Here is a 17,595-nt window from a genome sequence, read left to right as displayed (position 1 = left end):
TCAAGTGAGTGAATACATGCTTTAAATCACAGTTCAGTTAGAAATGAGGGCATATTTACTGTTGAGAGGGATGTAAGATTAAAGTGCGAATAAAGTGAAGCAAACGTACAGAACTTCAATGTGAGAGTGTATTGTCTTGAGGAGCTCTCTTTTAGTCCAAAAAAAATCGATTATTTTTTTTCTCTTTTGTCCAGCCTTTTGACTGTCACATGCGTACAGGTGCATGTTGCCCAGTGTGCACTGTGTTAGCTTCTATTTGACGGTTGCTGCTTAATTTTCTCTTAAATCCCACCATGTCCCACCAAGTGTTTAGTTCATTGCATCATATTAAAGGGACACGGTAAGATTTAGACCGTTTTTCACTACGGACAGCAGGAGGTGCAGCATTTACCATTGTCTGTAGGTATAACAAACATAGCAGCCTCTAGAGAAGTGCCACCCCCCATGTAATATCATTTAATAACTAAACCTATGATTATATTTAAAATATACCGGTGGTCGTTAAGAACACATGTATTTGCAACTTTTTGAAATTGATAATCATTTAATGTATTCCTTTTTAATGAAAAATAGTCTAAAGCTATCACAGTGTCCCTTTAAATTATAAAGATTTTTACTATCCTCTCTCGGTGAGTTATCTTTTTGTGGCATGTGTTTCATGCAGACTCAGGCCAACTAATAAGTCTCTGCTTGACCAATGAGAGGGCAGTCAAGTAGTGTTTAGTCCAGTGTTTAACCTGAGGATGGCGCCACACACAGTTTTTGCCCTTAATTCAAGTTCATAAAGTAAAAAGACAATGAAGATTACTCATTTGTTTAGCAATGTTGAGTATCTTAAAATTGTCTGAGTATCAAAATTTCAACCTTTCAACAGTAATACTGGCGAATTTCTGTGTTCCTCTATTGAAGCAGACTGATTATCTTTGTTCAACTAACATAGGACATATACAAACATCCGATTTACTTTGGGAAACAGTAATCAACATTTGGACCTTTGCATTTTTTGACAGATGTTACGTGACTATTACACTAACAGAAATCATAATCAATTCATGTTTGTGCCTTTTCCACATTGCTAATTTGAAATCCTGATTAATTAATCAATTAATTAATTAGGGGGGAAAAAAGACAAATTACTGATGATTAAAAGCCCTGGTTCCAGTTCAAGACCATGTATGAATAATATTGTTTAGCCATACCTGCGCATCAGCTTTGGGTCCATGCAAGGTAGAACAGTATCTGGTACCACTCCTTAAAAACCTGAAACAACAAAACCTTTTCAGACAAAGATAGGTGGCGGACTCCAGTCCACAAAAGCCAATATTCTTTCTGCATGTTTTCTCTCTCCAACACACCTGATTCCAATGATTAGCGTTTAGAAAGCTCTGAGGGAACTTGAAAATGATCCTAATCATTTGAATCAGGTGTATTTGAGAGAAGGTTCGAAAACAAGGAGGATACTTGTGCACTATAGGATTGTGTACTCCTTGTTCTTAACTTAAAAAGTTTGGGTAATCTGTAAGAAAACAACGTTGCATATAAAGAGCACAAATATCATTTTGGAAACGTCTGTGTTTCTCTGTTTCTGTAAAATCATTTGATGCTCACTAAAGTGAGATCTTGCACGAGCTGACGGCAGTTCAAACTATGACGTTTATACACATTTGGGTCATATTTGTCCCACTAAAGTATGTGTCAAACCTCTCAAATCTACATTCTTAGGAGGCTGTTGTATTGCATAGCAGTATAGATCAGTCTTAAGGGAACTTACTTCCAGAAAGGTAAAATTACAAAAAAGAAAGTAGTTCATATAAATTAAAAGAGGCAAGTCGTGTCGTAAACTGAATTGGCATCCGCAGACGTCCCATAAAGGAGCAGAGCTAAAAATGTCCTTGGAAGGAGTTTTGTTTGTTTGTTTGTTTGTTGAAGGGGGGAGGGTCAAACTCCTCACCAATACAAAGTACTATTGATTTAAAACCAACTACGAGTTGAACGAGTTGGACCATTCTGAAGTTACTAACTTGTATGCTATTACATTAGCCGAATGAGCCATTGGCGAGTTCTCATGACGAGCATATTAAGCAATAACGGACAAAAACAAAGGTTATTAAAAGCGACAAATTGAACCATATTTACAAGAGACTCATTTTCATTGAGTGATATTTGATCATTTTTCGCATACGGATATGACTGAAAACTGCTATCACAAGAATGCTAACATGTATTGCATACAAACATGAAACAACCAGATGAAAAAAAATATGTCGATCAAAGAGAAAGAGCATTTGACGTGAGACATTCGTTACCTTAAATATATATGCCCAGATCAGACATAGTAAAACATAGGCGTCTCTGGTCGCTAATGTTTACAAGTTTAATGGTTGAATACGTAGCTTTTTCTTCTTCGCTGGTCTGCGCATGTCAAATGGCATTTGATGTTTCCGGGAAAACTCCTTTCAAAATAAAGGAAATGTATTAGGTCACCCACGTCAAAGCGCTAGAACCACGCTTTGCTGTGCTCGTGTAGATCTTTATTCTTCACATGTCATCACAACACTGATAAAACACTGTCCAAAACAGCAAAGACTAAGCCAACAGGCTCAAAGCATCAAAGGTTCATTGCAACATGCCTACTGGGTGAAAGACATGGTCCTAATGCCCAAATGAATGTGCATTTTCTTTATAATATAAAATACATATAAAGTGTATATGTACATTTGACATAATTACATTTTTTGTATTCGTTTTTATATTTCTACTTTTTTATATTGGCATACTCATAACAAAAAGGTTCGGTACTCAAGTGAAGCCAAAAACTACGGTTTCATCGTCCTGCCACTTAAGCAATTGAAATAAATCATCCTCCATACTTGAAGCAGCATACCCCCAAAAGCAGGACAAAACAGATTAAACATTTTTACACGTTTATTCTAGGGCTGTGTCATGTTTTTTTTTTTTTTTTTTTTTGAGGGGGGGCGTGTACTTTTTACGATAACACTACCAAGAGGTACTTTAAATTACTTAAATGGACGTCATCAAAGTTCAACTACTAAGAAAAGACATTTGAGAATTTGAAAATAATATTCAGACTCTGTGGCTCGCTGTTATACTTTTTACCAGTCATCTGAGCTTTAATGAGACAATTGCCAAATACTTTTGCTCATTCTAAATCAGTTGTCTCTGTTGTCCCCTTCCATAATTCAAACACACCCCAAAAGCAGTTCTTGATTTTCTGTTATGTCATCAACAAACAAGTAAAAATTTTGCACCTGCCGCCACTCTTCACCATGACCGATAGTATACTTTGTTTTAGTCACACCTATGTGTACCATAGTCTTGTTTAAAAAAAAAAAAAATGGAAAAAAATACATTTATACATGGCTTTGCAAAATGTTCGAATGTGCTGTCATCAGGAGTAATCGCTCGTATCACTGTCGGCTAACACCTACCCGTTCGAACACAACATCTGTCCTTACCTTCTGCTTTGACCCTTTGGAGCTTTGGACAACTGTGGCCACCACTTTAAAACGGCAACAGAAAATTATGACCAAAGAAACTCAGTGTAGAAGCATTCTAGTGTTGAAGGACGGTCTTGTTCCATGGAAATTCAATCAACTAAGAACCTTTTATCTCTAAATGTCATCATGTTTGAGCTAAAGCGCATCAAGTACAACATTATCCTCATCTGTGTTATGAATATGTAGATGTATTTTTTATAACTCACATCAGACGCCTATTTGAAAATACTTCTCAAATGGTAAAATGCTAATCTTGACAGTTACAACTTCATTTATGTGTTTGTCAATACAGTAATTTGACTCACAACCTTATCTTGAGTAGAATTGCGAGAAGTGGCTTGGTTGGACCCAGACACATTGCGAAACAGTGTTGTATATGGCTACCAAATTTAATCCAGAATATCAACATTCGTTTTATACTTCTATGTTGTCCTACAAGAGCACAATTAAATCGTGTGACCCAGCATTCATAGGCAAATGAGTTTGTTTGTGTCCCCCAGTTTTAAATGGTGGTAAGGCATCCTACTGAAAATACATGAAATACTGTAAAGATGAGATACAGTACATGATTTGAGAGTTGCAATCGTTATTTTGAGCAGCGACTCTTACACATTTGTCTTGAGAGGTCCACAAAACAGTAGCGAAGAAAGCGAAGTAGTTTTTAATTTGAATTTGCAGTCAAACCACTAGCTGTGAATTTTGCAGTTGTGCAAGACAGACATCCTTTCACATTCTATAAGTATAAAAGTGAAGACTGAAATGCCATCTCAAATCAAATATTTTACTTCAACGAAGCCTTATTTCATCATTTGCAAATAAATTAAATATACAACACACATTTTGGAAACATAAAATTCCACAAAACAACACCTCTAACTTCCCCGTGTGCCCAAGGGATTTTTAAGTGCCTTAGATTCATTTTTGCAAAAGGTCAAGAGTGTTCCCTGCCACTCGCCCAAAGTCAGCTGGCAAAGGCTCACCCAACACCCAAATAATGACAATGTGGAATAGAGATCACGAGTGGTGAACGTCGCCTCTCCAGTGTTAGTCCGCATCTTAAGCGTGGCTGATGGGTAGTTGTGTCAGCGGATGGGAAATTAGTGGCTGAAGTAGAAGTGGCTCTGGAGGTTGTACTGGAAATGTAAATAATCAAGTATGGGTCACAATGAAAACAATTTGCAATCATGCCCTCATAATTTGCTAATACTTTTAAATATGTGCATATAGGCAGATGAATTTTAATTTAGTTAAAAAGTGTGTTTGTTAAGTGAAGGTTTCTTACCATCCATATAGGTCAATGTGGTGAGAAGCGGTACATCTGGGGTAATATATGAAGTGTATTGCAAGTCATCCATCAGCGGTGGTGTCAGTTGTCCAGTCGAAAGTGATGTCATTGTTTTCGAGGCAGTATTTGGGGCGATGTGTTTCTTTTGACGGGCTCTGCAGTTCTGAAACCAGACCTGCAAATGCAAGAAAGTGCCAGGACACAGACGTAAAACAAAAATACCATGTCATCTCACATGATGCAACATGCAATCTGTGTTGAAATGACAGAATAAGAGACTTATCATTAAGGAGGCAAGTGCAAATTGATGAAAATACATCAAATATTTACACTGAAAAATCAGTGGAAGAGACTCAGAGCCTGTTCTCACAACATGAAAAGAAACTTTCAACTTTTTATTAGTGTGGCTCATCAATGTAACATTAAATGAAAAAAACTTAAAAAGATATTGTAAATACAGAGCTGCAATTATTTGACGAGTAATTGGTTATCAAATAACTTGATAATAATTTAATAATTGATTCGTTTTTAAATAATTAAAATGTTAAAATCTTTGGAAAATCAGCCACTCCCTTTTTAAGATTTCTTCTGTTTCTATAGACTTCCAAAGTAACCAGACATATTATTTTTGTATTGAATCATTTGAATGTGCCCTTTTTCCTGATGTTAGGGACCAAACAAGTAGCCATTGCACTGTCAATGTGAGTTTTTTTTTTTTTTTAATAAAAGTGATGCTGATTAAATGTATCAGATTTACCAATTAATTGACAGTCGACAATTTAACTGATTATCACAAGCATCATAAGTTGAAGCCCTTATAATAAATGTAATCATTTTTAACTTGCTCATTACATGCTCATTAGTTGCTGTCCTACGAGTCATTATTTCAGATCACCTGAATAACCCTGCGGCTTAGACCAGTCCTCTCTGACAGTTGCTGGAGAGTCTGGGCATCTGGGTTGTTGTCCTGAGCAAACTGGGATTGCATGACCTGAAAAGAAGAGTTGAGGGCATGAGGCTCACCTAAGTGGTAACCCTAAACAAGCATGTGTCCCTCACATCTACATCTTCAGGAAATGTAAATATGAAAAAAAATAATAATGCTCTAAAGTCAAATGAAATGTGTGGCACAGGGTTTGATATCGCAATACAGTACCTGTAACTGCTCAAGAGTAAAACTGGTCCTGGCCCTCTTAGCAGGTCTGGGTACGGAGCTAGAGCCATCTTTCGCTGCCTGCCCATCATCCGATTTGAATTGGTCTTCAAATACAACACACAGTATATGTTATGTTTTCTCATTTCAACCTCATCTTTGTGCAGTTTTATTGGGTTTTTTTTTGGCCAAATGCTATTTTAACTCTAGGGGTTGTTATATGTTACATATTAAGTAGCTACACTGAAGAGCTAAAACACAGAACACCAATACATCTTATCATTATGTGTTCCCTTCAGATGCTCACCATTTTCTTTCGAACGTTTGATATTCTCCATCATCACATCATAGTGGGGCCGGCAGAAGACTCTGTTCTCTAATAGCCCACACTCCTCCCCTGTGGACAGCTGACGCTTACATGTGGTGCAGGAGAAACAAGCCAGATGGAAGGTGTTGCCTCTTGCCTGCCGCACCCAGTCACTCGTATGGATGTTACGGCCACAACGTGCACAGCGGGTCCCATACTTCCTGATGAAGAATACAACAGTGGTAGAATTATCGGTATGGTAAGGTATTTTAAGTGGTGACAGTGGACAATACTTGCATCAGCCTTTTCGTTGTCATTTTACAATTGGGAACTAAAGGAATACGTGTCCTACAGATGTAATTTTGGTAACTGAGAGTATAAGTATTTGTGGTGCAACGGATTGTTTTTAGTCAATGATTAGTTAATTGATCAGTGAAAATGAATGTGTGCGTTAACACGAAGGCTGCCTGCTCAACACACATTACACGTTGGCTAAGGCGCACACATGTAAAGTGGAGGATGAGAGAGAATCTCTTGGAGCAGGTATAAAAGCATTTTGAAAATTAGAAGTGAAACAACCCCTTGAGTAAAGTGAGCATTTTAAAAACATTGCATTGATCTTTAATTTATATAGTTATGTTTATTTGGTGTGCACAAAAAGCAAAAAAGAAACTTCAACAATATAAGGCAACACAACGCCAACTAGGTATGGTCCGATAACCATATTGGCAATACATTGCAATTTTGAAAGTCAGGGTTATTTAAAACAGTCCATTTCTGTTAAAACCGGTAAGCTTTTTTTCCCCCCTCCCACGTCTGCCTTAACAGGCAACGGTGTGCCGCTCATTGTGTATCACATGAGTCCTCCTCTGCTGCAGCAGCCAATCACATTGTTCAATTCCTGATTTGCTTCAGTACCACTGTTCACTACAGCTGCTAACTACTAGAGCTAACGTGGCTAACATGTTATCATATGCAACTTTCACAGAACGTTTTATGTGAATCGCTCTATGTAAGATGCAATAAGTCCATCAAGCTAAAGTGTTGGTCAAGAACGTGAACCAATCGAACTTTTGCCCCCGTCCTAACACACAAAGTTGGCTGTCTGGGAAGTTTTTGGCTTTTGAAAACAAGCAGGCTACATTGCGATTAAGCTTCGAGGCCAACTTCAGAATAAACACACCAAATAATATAGATGTAAATGCAATAACTTAAGTAGGCTTATATTGTTAAAAAGTTGTCTTGTACACTTGTGTTTAGGTAGCGGCAAGATTAAATCGTCCTGGCATCTGTTTCCTGTCATTGGCTCACATTGATAACAACAATGCCACTATTAAAAGAATCATTTTGAATCACTGGTTAAGGACACTAACAGAGTACTGGTCAACCATGCAGTCATTGTTTGATACAGCACAAGTGTCTGGCATTAGCACTTGCTGCTAATGTGAGCACGTGGGGCATTTAAATGCACCTGAAAATTTGAAACTCAAATTTGTAAATACTAATTATATTAATGCTATCAATTAATATGTAACAACTGCAAATATCTAAAATAAAAAAAAAAAATCTGGGCTTTCTAAAGTGTAACTTCCAACCCTCCATTCTAGTGACAGGTATGTCCGTCCATCCATCCATCCATCATTGTAACACCAAGTCAACATGAATGAAGAACATTATTGGTTCATGTATTTAATCAGACTACACCTTGATTTATATTGCACATTATTTTCTAAAACATAAATCAGCTATATTTGACATCAAGTTGAAAGTTTTACTTTGTTTGGTGTAGACTTACCTGAAGTAGTCAAGTTTGCAAAAAACTTGTCTGTCTTTGATATAGCAGCTCACATGTCTTCCAAGTGATGTCTTGCACACACAGCATGACAGACAGCGGACATGCCAGCACAAGTTGTTCACCTGACATGAGAACAAGTTTAAAGCATTTAGTTTTAACCTTTTTTTTTTTTTTTTTTGCAATATCTCCCTGCTGAATATTGCATGTCAGACTGGGAAACTCAAACCAAATTCTAACATTACTGCTGTCGCTTTGCTTGCAGAACAAATAGCAATAAGTGATATTTTTCCAGTTGACAAGGCCCTACTTTGAGGAGATATCTGTCCACGATCTGCTGGCAGCAAGAACAGCAGAATATTTTTCCCTGCTTAGAAGTCCCAGTGGGGTTGGAAGAGCAGGGAGAGTAGGAATCCTCAAAAATATCTTCAGAGCCAGAGGATCCCTATGAGGAGACACATTCACACATGTAACATAAGAAATTACTTACAAATCATACTACCCTTAAGAAAAAAAAAAAAAACATTGACAGTTTAAGTGTTGCGTTTGGGTTGTTCGAGGAAGGATTCACGATAACTTTGGGACATTTTATTTGTACCTTTCTAGACCATGACCATTTCGTGGAAAAAACTAATTGAGGTGTCTCACGACAATACAATTACCTCCCTATCCCAAATACTAATAAATGAAACAAATTCCGTACGGATGACATCCACCGATTATCTCAAAATATCTTTTATTTTTAAGTAGATGTATTAACAGCGTAAAAAGCGACAGAAACAGCTTGAAACTGAGACATTACCTGCTTTGCTAGCACACGATTTGTTGGCATTTATATCAAAGGCGGCGGCACTTTGATGTGCGCGCTGAGTCACTCGATCAGTCGTTTCACACAATTTCCCCACGACAAACCCGACTACTGGATTAGCACTTTACTACAAGTCGTTAATTAAGAAAAAAAACTTACTGTGTCGATTAAACAATTTCCAAGTTGCACAAAAGTGTCCGCAGGTTCCACTTGAATCTCTGACATGCTTCTGTCCCAATTGCTGAATGATTGGTAGATGCCCACTATGGCCAAATCTGGAAGCGAAGGTCATATCGCCATGGAAACCAATTTTGTTTCATTACCACCAACAACGGGACAATACTTTACTCTTCAGTGAAGAGTCTTCACCATTATTTTCATATTTATTGGAGACGTGCAGAAGCTACAATCACTACTGTGATAAATAAGCACTCAACTAAGAATTTAATAGAAAGGCACCTCCTAAACACTGCTCAGCCGATGCGTGCACAGCTGGACTCAGTCTACGTGTAATTGGCATATCTCAGGTGCACTCAATAAAGCGGCTGCCCGCATATAGTTTGCACATAATGGCCACTGGCGACGGCAAAATATTATATGGGTGCAATAATTTGAGCTGCTGCTGCTACAACTATTACTATTATTAATAATAATACTGATCATAACAGTAACAATATTAATAATAATAATAATGCGTTATACAAGTGGGTACTGACGAGTTGCGTATGTTCTATGAAAGTCGAGCATACTTCGGAAAATTGGAGGAAAACCGAAACAAGTAAAAAGCTTTGCGTTATTCAATGAAAGTAAATCAAATAATTAATACGTGCATGCATCGATTTACAGATTTATGTTTTAATTTTGCATTTTATTTGTTATTTTATTAAGGAAAGCTTCTCATTATTTCTAACAGAAAATCCGATTCAAGCTCTAATGCCACTTGACTTACCACACTGCTGGAGACAGAGCTGAACATTTCCCCCACGAAAGCATCAGACTTAATTTCCTGTACCACGTTAGTAGCCTATTTCTTGTCAACTCGCTTCTTTGGCAATGCTTGTTTTAATTTGGTTCTGTCAGTTAAACTTCATTAATAAATGCACCTCCCACTCGAGTGCTAGGCCCGCCTGCTGCAGCACCATGAGCCTTTCATAGCCTATTACTACTTCAAATCTTGGCAAATAAATAAATAAACATCAGACACAACAAAACACAAAATTAAAATCGTTTGAAATGACAACTTTCTGATTTTAGGAAACACAATTATTTGATGAACAAAGAACGTTCCAGATATTTGGAACCAAAGGCATGAAGTACCCTTCTCTTCTGAGAACAATCTAGGCCTAAATGTCACGTAAAACTAGTCGGGAGCCTACATTGTTGAGCACTTTTGTTCTGCACAAAGCAAAGTCTGCATGCCTTGCCTGTCCATCTTTTTTCTTTTTCTTTTTTCTTACAAAACTGGGACAATTCCCTCACATTTCCACTAGAAAATAGTTGTTGGATATCATAGGCATATTCATATCTCAATGATAAAATACATAGGCAAATATGTGTGTGTGTTGGGTGGCACTGCGTTTGTTATTTACTTATTACCTTGGCTAAACAAACCAAAAATGTTGAGAAATATAAGTCAAGACAAGAGACGAGTTTATTTTAAAAAACATTTTTGTTTTCCAGGATGTTGTTGATGTTAAACACCTTACTTGGTTTGATTTTAAGTATATTGTATAATTACTTGCTCGGGCTCATCATTAGTTTTAATATCTTCAAAATATTGTGTAAAACCTTGTTTGCATAACATGATAGCAAAACATAAAAGCTTGTGTTTCACACAAGCAAAGACAACTGAAAAAATGTCCAAATACAACCGCTCACAATGTTCAGAAGCAGAAGAAAACAATCAACACATTAAGAGAAGAATTTAAAAACAGAGTAAAAAAGTAGAAGTTTCTGAATTTACTAAACGACAGTACTGTGAAATTAATTCATAAATGCAAAAATATAATAAGAATTATTATTATTATTATTATTATTGTTATTGTTATTATTATTATTATTATTATTATTATTATTATTATTATTATTATTATTATTATTATTATTGTTATTATTGTTATTATAAAAGGGCAGCACAGTGGAAGAGTGGTTATCACGTCTGGCTCACAGTTACGTGGTTCCTGGTGTGCTTCCAGCTCAGGCCTTCTTGTGGGGAGTTTGCATGTTCTCCCCATGCCCATGTGGGTTTTCTCCAGGTACTCCAGGTGCAATTGTGATTGACTAGTAATTGGTTCAGGGTGTATCCTGCCTGCTGCCCAAAAACAACCTATCCCAATAGGTACCAGCAAGCCCGTGACCCTTGTTAGGACAAGCGGTTAAGAAAAGGGATAGACAATGATGATGATGATGATGATGATAATAATAATAATAATAATAATAATAATAATAATAATAATAATAATAAAGTGGGGGTAAACCATTTTAATCTTTATATTTTGTGTTTTGCCATATGTTTTGCGATATGTTTAGGTCAATATATTTCAATTAGTTGTGCACAAATTTGCTATTTTACACCATAGACCAGAAATCCTATGACTGAGTTGAAAAATCAAAACTTTAAAAAAAGTTTTAACATGTTTAACATGTCTGGAGTTGAAAAGGTCATAACATCATCAAAAATGCATATATGTTTACAATCAACCCCTCAAAATGTTCAGTGGCATCAGCCCTAACCATACATATATAAATTTACATATATACATTCCAAGGCTGTTTCATTTTAAAGAATTTTCTTTTTTTGTGAGATTAAAAAAAAAACGTTAACAGCTATTCAATGCTACAGATTTTGCAGACAGGAATATGCAGATATAATGTTATGGGTTGCATGAAATAAGACGCTTCTCTGCAGCAAAATAAAAGCTTGCCTGCAACATTTCATTCTTGGATAGAAGCCTTTTGTCATCTACTAGTACCACAATGAATAGCAAGAACTTTGCATAATGGGAGTTAGGCTAAGCCACTCAATGAAGTCATTGAAAGGTTAGCAAATTTCATAAGTTATCTGCTAGCGCCCCCCGGTGGTTTTGGGGTCACAACACAAAAATTTCTACTGCACCCTGTTCGCAAGTTGACGTTGAAAGGATTCATTCAAAAATTGGGGGAAATGCAAAACGTTGAGTTTTCAATATGTTCAAAATTGACAATATTTCCAATTTTTAATGGTAGTATATGGGCCCAACATGGGCTAAATTTGACATCCGCAAGGGTATACCTCTCGACCTCCTGTTTACAAGCATTTAGAAGGATGGTAGGACGGCATAGTGAAAGTGGTCGTGGTTTGACAATCTATGCAATATTTTAGCCTCCTAGTGTTTTTTTTATGTTTTTCTGTCGATATCAGTCATCAAAAACATATATTAGCTCGAACTGGGTCAAAATATCCCTCAGGGGTTAAGACTTTCCATTTTCTTCAGTCCTCCCCATCTCATAATATATTTTAAGGATTTATGAACGCACTTCTGCATGTGGCATCTGCTGTTTCTAATGAATGGCAGAATGGATGTACGTGAATGACCAGTACCGCAGCGCTCTGATTGTGTTAAATTATGGTGCATTCTTGAAGTAATTCTCACATAATTTTCAGATTATCAAATCAGATGGGCATACTTGCCAGGTGGAAGAAATACATTGTTTTTTTTGTCCTATGTAGTAAGTATGTCTGAGAGATCTGGATAATCAACAAGCACCTGTTTCTACAATGACACTAGATGGACTTTTAAGGGCCTATTGAAGAAGGGTATGGACCTCATTTGTTTTTTCATTCGTTTAAATTGATAAAGGACAAAAATACGGAAACTACACTAAATCTGACTATAAATATAAATGACCTCAGTCAATAAAATTGTAGGTTCAAATCTTTTCTACTCTGTCATCCCATATTCCAAATGCGAGTGGTCAATTGAAGCTCATCTAAGGTCAAGTTGTGGAACACTTGTTGTTAAGAAATCAAAGGCCAGTTCCATCCTTAGTGAATACAATAGTTCACATGCTTATCACTCATGATGTTGAGGCTTGTGAGAGGTGAATGTTTGTCACCCAGTGGGTTTGGCTTCCCCTCTTCAACCGAAAACAACCTAGCATCTCCCAAACATTGAGTTGTTTTGCTTTAGAGCAGCGGTTGTTTTGTGGTTTGGTCATGTCATATTGTAAGTATGTGTAACAACATATAGTCAGTGTAAGTGTGTCGCATAATATACCAAGTCCTTTATATCAGTTTGAGTTATAAATGACCATGATGACCAAAATAAACATCAGCATTGTGGGTCCAGAGTCTTGAGAACACAAAGGACGAAGCTGGCAAGTTCAAAGGATACAATTATGGTTCAACAACATGGCTTCGTTACTCTGAGTGGACAATGATTGAGGAGTTGTTTTACAAATGCACAGTAATAACCTACAGTATTAGGTGGTGTATTCTTAGATTCCAGAGAGGGAAATTACCTCACCAAAGTAAACAAATGTTGCCTGAGAGCTCGGTTCTTGTCAAGTATTGATACACTTGCAGTTATGCAGTAAAGGTAATAGCTGTGTGGTGAAAAGAATCAGATAGATAGATAGATAGATAGATAGATAGATAGATAGATAGATAGATAGATAGATAGATAGATAGATAGATAGATAGATAGATAGATAGATAGATAGATAGATAGATAGATAGATAGATAGATAGATAGATAGATAGATAGATAGATAGATAGATAAAAATAGCACAATGGTTCAGGTGTGCCAAAAAGATCCAATGTACTTCACATCTGCACATTTTACAGCCATCAGCAAGCACAATGAAATGCATTTTAAACAATTCAATACATGCATTTCTGAACTCTTCTGGATTGCCTCATTCACTTTAGTGCATGTGCGGTTACACACACAGCATGTGTTTTAGAATGCAGTACACAAGGATGCTGGTTGTGGTGCCAGAGCTCATCTAATCACTTAACAGGCAATGGACATTGACTCAGACTATTACATAGTTATAATGTGGACAATTTGTGACAAATTATATTGTAGCGCAAAGAAATAACCAGCCAACTGGGTGGGTATTTTTTGACTTCACCAAAATCACATCACTCTGTGGTCCACTTCTTTCACATAAAATGTTATGATCATTTAACCTGGTATTGATTGATTTTTTGTATTTGTTGTATTATATTTGGTTTCTTTTTACTTTATTTTAATTCTATTTATGATGTATTGTTTCATCTTTAGGCGGCTTGGGTGCGAACTGGTTAGCACGTCCACCTCACAATTCAGGGACCAGAGTTCAAATCCACCTGACTCACGCCTTCCTGTGTGGAGTTTGTATGTTCTCCACGAGTCTGTGTGGGTTCTCTCCGGGCACTCCGGCTTCTCCCCACACTCCAAAAACATGCATGGCAGGTGTATTGGACATACTAAATTGTCTTTAGGTGTGCTTGGGTGTGTGAATGCTTGTTCGTCTCTGTGTGACCTGCAATTGGCTGGCAACCACTTCAGGGGGTCCCCCACCTGTTGCCCAAAGTCGTCTTGGATAGGCACCGGCAAGCGACCCTTGTGAGGGTAAGCGGCGAAACAAAATGGATGAATGTTTCATTTTGGTTTAATTTGTGTTACATGTCTATTTTCACTTTTTTTATTTCATGACCGATGGTATCACATACAGCTATTCAAGGGACAACGAGAGCTGTTTTAAAGTGCTATTTGGGCTGAGTTAAGTACAGTCAAGTCGAGTTTTGCTGGTATGAGCTTCCTTCATCGTGTTTGAGAATTTGGCAGACCAGACATTGAAATTCAGCTGCCATCATCTATTGACCTCAGCAAATCTTGTTTGCATAGCAGACATTTCAATCTGGACAGTATTTTTTGTGTGTTTGTTTCCTTAGTCTATTGTCCAATCCTGAAATTTGGCAAGACAATTTATTTATTTTTTTTTTACCCAGAAGGATAGGTTTCACCAAAGAGTGACAGGAGAAAACTAGAGATCTGCAGACTTCTCTGATACATTTGGGCAGATCGGTCACAACCCTCAAAACATCAAGTGAAACACTCATGTTCTATTACTGACCATTGCATTAAAAAATTATACACTGTCCATAGAAACCTTAGCATAAAATTCCACTGTATCAAGAAGCTCTGGTATATCCAGCATGCTATGAGTAATGAAGGCTTTACTAGTTCCAGACCACGTCACTTGGATCTTCTAAATGAGTCACAGATCAAAGTCTGTCAGTTCACTCAGTAACACGGGAGACCAAAAGCTTTGAGTCTTTTTGCTATTATGAAGCTTTCACCACTTAATCTGTGTACACACACCAAGACAATTGTTTATTCAATGAAATGATAAGCACATTTGTAAATGAGTTTCAAAGGTAGAGGAAAAATAATTTGGGATGTTTTCATTCTGTTTTTCCTCCCTTTATGTCTGGACTTTCCTTCCTCCTGATATTTCTTTTTGCTGGTTTTGTTCTCTTCTCTCCTCAAACACATTTATGTACTTACCTCACTTCAATTCATTTTGCCCCCTTAGGCCTTGTCCTTCTATCGCTCCTCCATCTCTCTCCCACTTCTCCCTACATGTCTCTAAGTTTCCTGTCCTTTGTGAAACCCACTTCGCAGTCACATCTTGTTTTCCTCCTTCTATCCTGTTTTAGTTGAGTGCCCGCCCCCTGATGTAACAGAGTCACGCTATTGGAGGAAACGGGTGAACAGTGGCTGAAGAGTGACAGGTTATTTTGGGCCAAGCATGGAGATAAACATCGAGGGGTAATGGAGGTAAGTGTTGATTCCGTTAGGTGGATATTATGCGAACAATGGGCCAGTAGGTTCTGGAATGACAGGAATATGGTAAGACTCCTACCCTTGTAGTGGGTTGTATGGTATGGTAAGGTATGGTATGGTAAGGTATGGTATGGTATGGTATGGTATGGTATGGTATGGAATGGTATGGTATGGTATGGTATGGTATGGTATGGCGTGGTGTGGTGTGGTATCATCACTCCTCCATGATAGGAAATTGAGTTAGCTCTATTAGATAATGCTGTGAAGCATATTTGCTTCATTGGCTGAATATTGCACGTTTAATGAATTAGTCAAGAAATTTTAAGATGGCCCTTGCTTCCTTCAATTTTTTTTGCAGCTATATATGTATGTGTGTGTGTGTGGGGGGGAGTAGATTATTATCACTACACTTTTGGTTCTCACCTTTTCACCACGTAAAAGCATAATATATGCACAGTATCAGCATCCTAAAAAATAATAGAAAAAGTTTGGCCAAATATTCAACATACAAATAAAACACATTGGTTGCACAGAAACTCCAGTGCATTCTCACTATTAAAAATGTGAAATTCCACCCAATAGATTATAGGACAAGGCACTATGACAATGAATAAATGTTATGAGTTATGGCAACATGTACTTTAACAGAATGCCTATACTGTATAGGATTAAATACAGTGAGTAGATCGAAAGCAAATGCCTCAAACATTGTACAATTCTTTTGTAAAGTTTCTCTGAATGTATTGCAAACATTGTGGGTAGGCTGACCAAACACTCAAGTGACGGACGCCAATCATAACCAGTTAAAATGAGTGTGAAAAAAAAGAAAAGAGGAGCACTAAATTCTGAATCAAAACTGTATTGACACAAAAAAAAACCCATACAATTCTATTACTTAGACATAATATACGGTACATTACAGGCTTTCATTGGTGAACTATTATCAAAATTGCATTTATAAATATGCAGGACAGTATTTATAGTATACTACTAAATTTGCATGTTCATTAAAGATAAGTTTAATTCATAAAAAACTATACTTTAAAACAATTACAAACAATACTATACCTGTGATAATTAAATGTAGCATCCTATGCAGTACATGCATCAAAGACCATTAAATTGTTTTCCTGCATGTCATGTTCTGTTGGGTTTTGGTTGTGGGTATTTTTGTTGTTGTTCTTTTCTGTTTGCTTTGCTCTGGTGTCACCCTGCGTTAGTTTGATTTGGTCCACCTGTCTGCATTCATCTGCCCCTCGTGTGTCCGCCAATCAGCTTCCCCTGCTATTTTTCCTTCCCAGCTGTTGCGCGTCTGACTAATTTGTGTGTGCGGGTATTCAAGCCGAGGTTTGGTTACAGCTAGTTGTCGGATCATAGTCTCATGTCGTCAGTCCTATGGTTTTTGTCTGTGTGTTCCTGTGCCAACCTGCCAGTTAGTTTTCCCGTTTCATCCTGCCTGCCAGTATTTTGGGAGGTTTTTTTTTTCTTTTGCTGTGCTGTTTTCCTCACTTTTTGTTCTTGCCTGCCCTTCTGTGAATAAACTATGGATTATAACTCTCATCCCTTGTTTCAGTGCCCCTGTGCATCGGGGTACACTATCCAATTATCCACTATTTGTTTGCGATAGGACCCTAGAATGAGGGAAGTAATTATGGAGCGCAGGAAGCTATAGGCGAAGAAATCTGCAATTCTTCAAACCTGGGTTCATGTCTGATGTTAAATTGCATAAAAAGAAAATGTCTTCAATCTTTGTAAATCTTAATTTAAAAAGTTATTCTGGAAATAAATTTACTGAGTGTGTGTGTGTGTGTGTCTGTTTAATGACTTACGGTAGCTAAAAGCCCTATACAGTGGACCTCTGGTTTACAACATCCCTAGCATGCGTTTTTTTTCACCTTATGCTACGTTCACACCAT

General features: G+C 37.2%; 2 protein-coding genes across 5 annotated transcripts in view; both read right to left on the bottom strand.

Moving 5' to 3' along the window:
* The window catches only part of klhl20 (kelch-like family member 20), a 28,015-nt gene extending 25,594 nt beyond the window's left edge, over positions 1 to 2,421 (bottom strand). For 2 of the 3 annotated variants that reach the window (XM_088429813.1, XM_088429815.1), the window contains exons 1-2: positions 2,307 to 2,421; positions 1,200 to 1,260 (exon numbers count right to left, since the gene is read on the bottom strand). In XM_088429813.1, coding sequence (XP_088285939.1) covers positions 1,200 to 1,222 — 23 coding nt within the window. In that variant the 5' untranslated portion in view covers positions 1,223 to 1,260; positions 2,307 to 2,421. Of the gene's footprint in view, positions 1 to 1,199; positions 1,261 to 1,771; positions 1,822 to 2,306 lie in introns of those variants that run through there. The other variant, XM_088429814.1, reaches the window with a different exon arrangement.
* Positions 2,422 to 4,285: 1,864 nt separating this feature from the next.
* LOC148415136 (LIM/homeobox protein Lhx8-like) lies at positions 4,286 to 9,915 on the bottom strand. 2 transcript variants are annotated; one of them, XM_088429590.1, is made up of 9 exons: positions 9,813 to 9,915; positions 9,023 to 9,138; positions 8,366 to 8,500; positions 8,059 to 8,180; positions 6,264 to 6,484; positions 5,960 to 6,063; positions 5,699 to 5,794; positions 4,801 to 4,978; positions 4,286 to 4,651 (listed from the first exon to the last, which is right to left on the bottom strand). In XM_088429590.1, the coding sequence occupies exons 2-9, from the start codon at positions 9,086 to 9,088 to the stop codon at positions 4,575 to 4,577; spliced, it is 999 nt and encodes a 332-aa protein (XP_088285716.1). In that variant the 5' UTR covers positions 9,089 to 9,138; positions 9,813 to 9,915; the 3' UTR covers positions 4,286 to 4,574. The 2 variants fall into 2 exon arrangements, with proteins under 2 accessions (XP_088285716.1, XP_088285717.1); XM_088429591.1 differs by lacking the exon at positions 9,023 to 9,138.
* Positions 9,916 to 17,595: the final 7,680 nt, after the last annotated feature.

Source organism: Hippichthys cyanospilos, chromosome 12 (genome assembly GCF_059441005.1).
Source record: "Hippichthys cyanospilos isolate Australia breed blue-spotted pipefish chromosome 12, RoL_Hcya_1.0, whole genome shotgun sequence".
NCBI classification, from domain to species: domain Eukaryota; kingdom Metazoa; phylum Chordata; class Actinopteri; order Syngnathiformes; family Syngnathidae; genus Hippichthys; species Hippichthys cyanospilos.
Note: the sequence above shows the minus strand (reverse complement) of the source record. Positions and strands in the feature narration are given on the sequence as shown.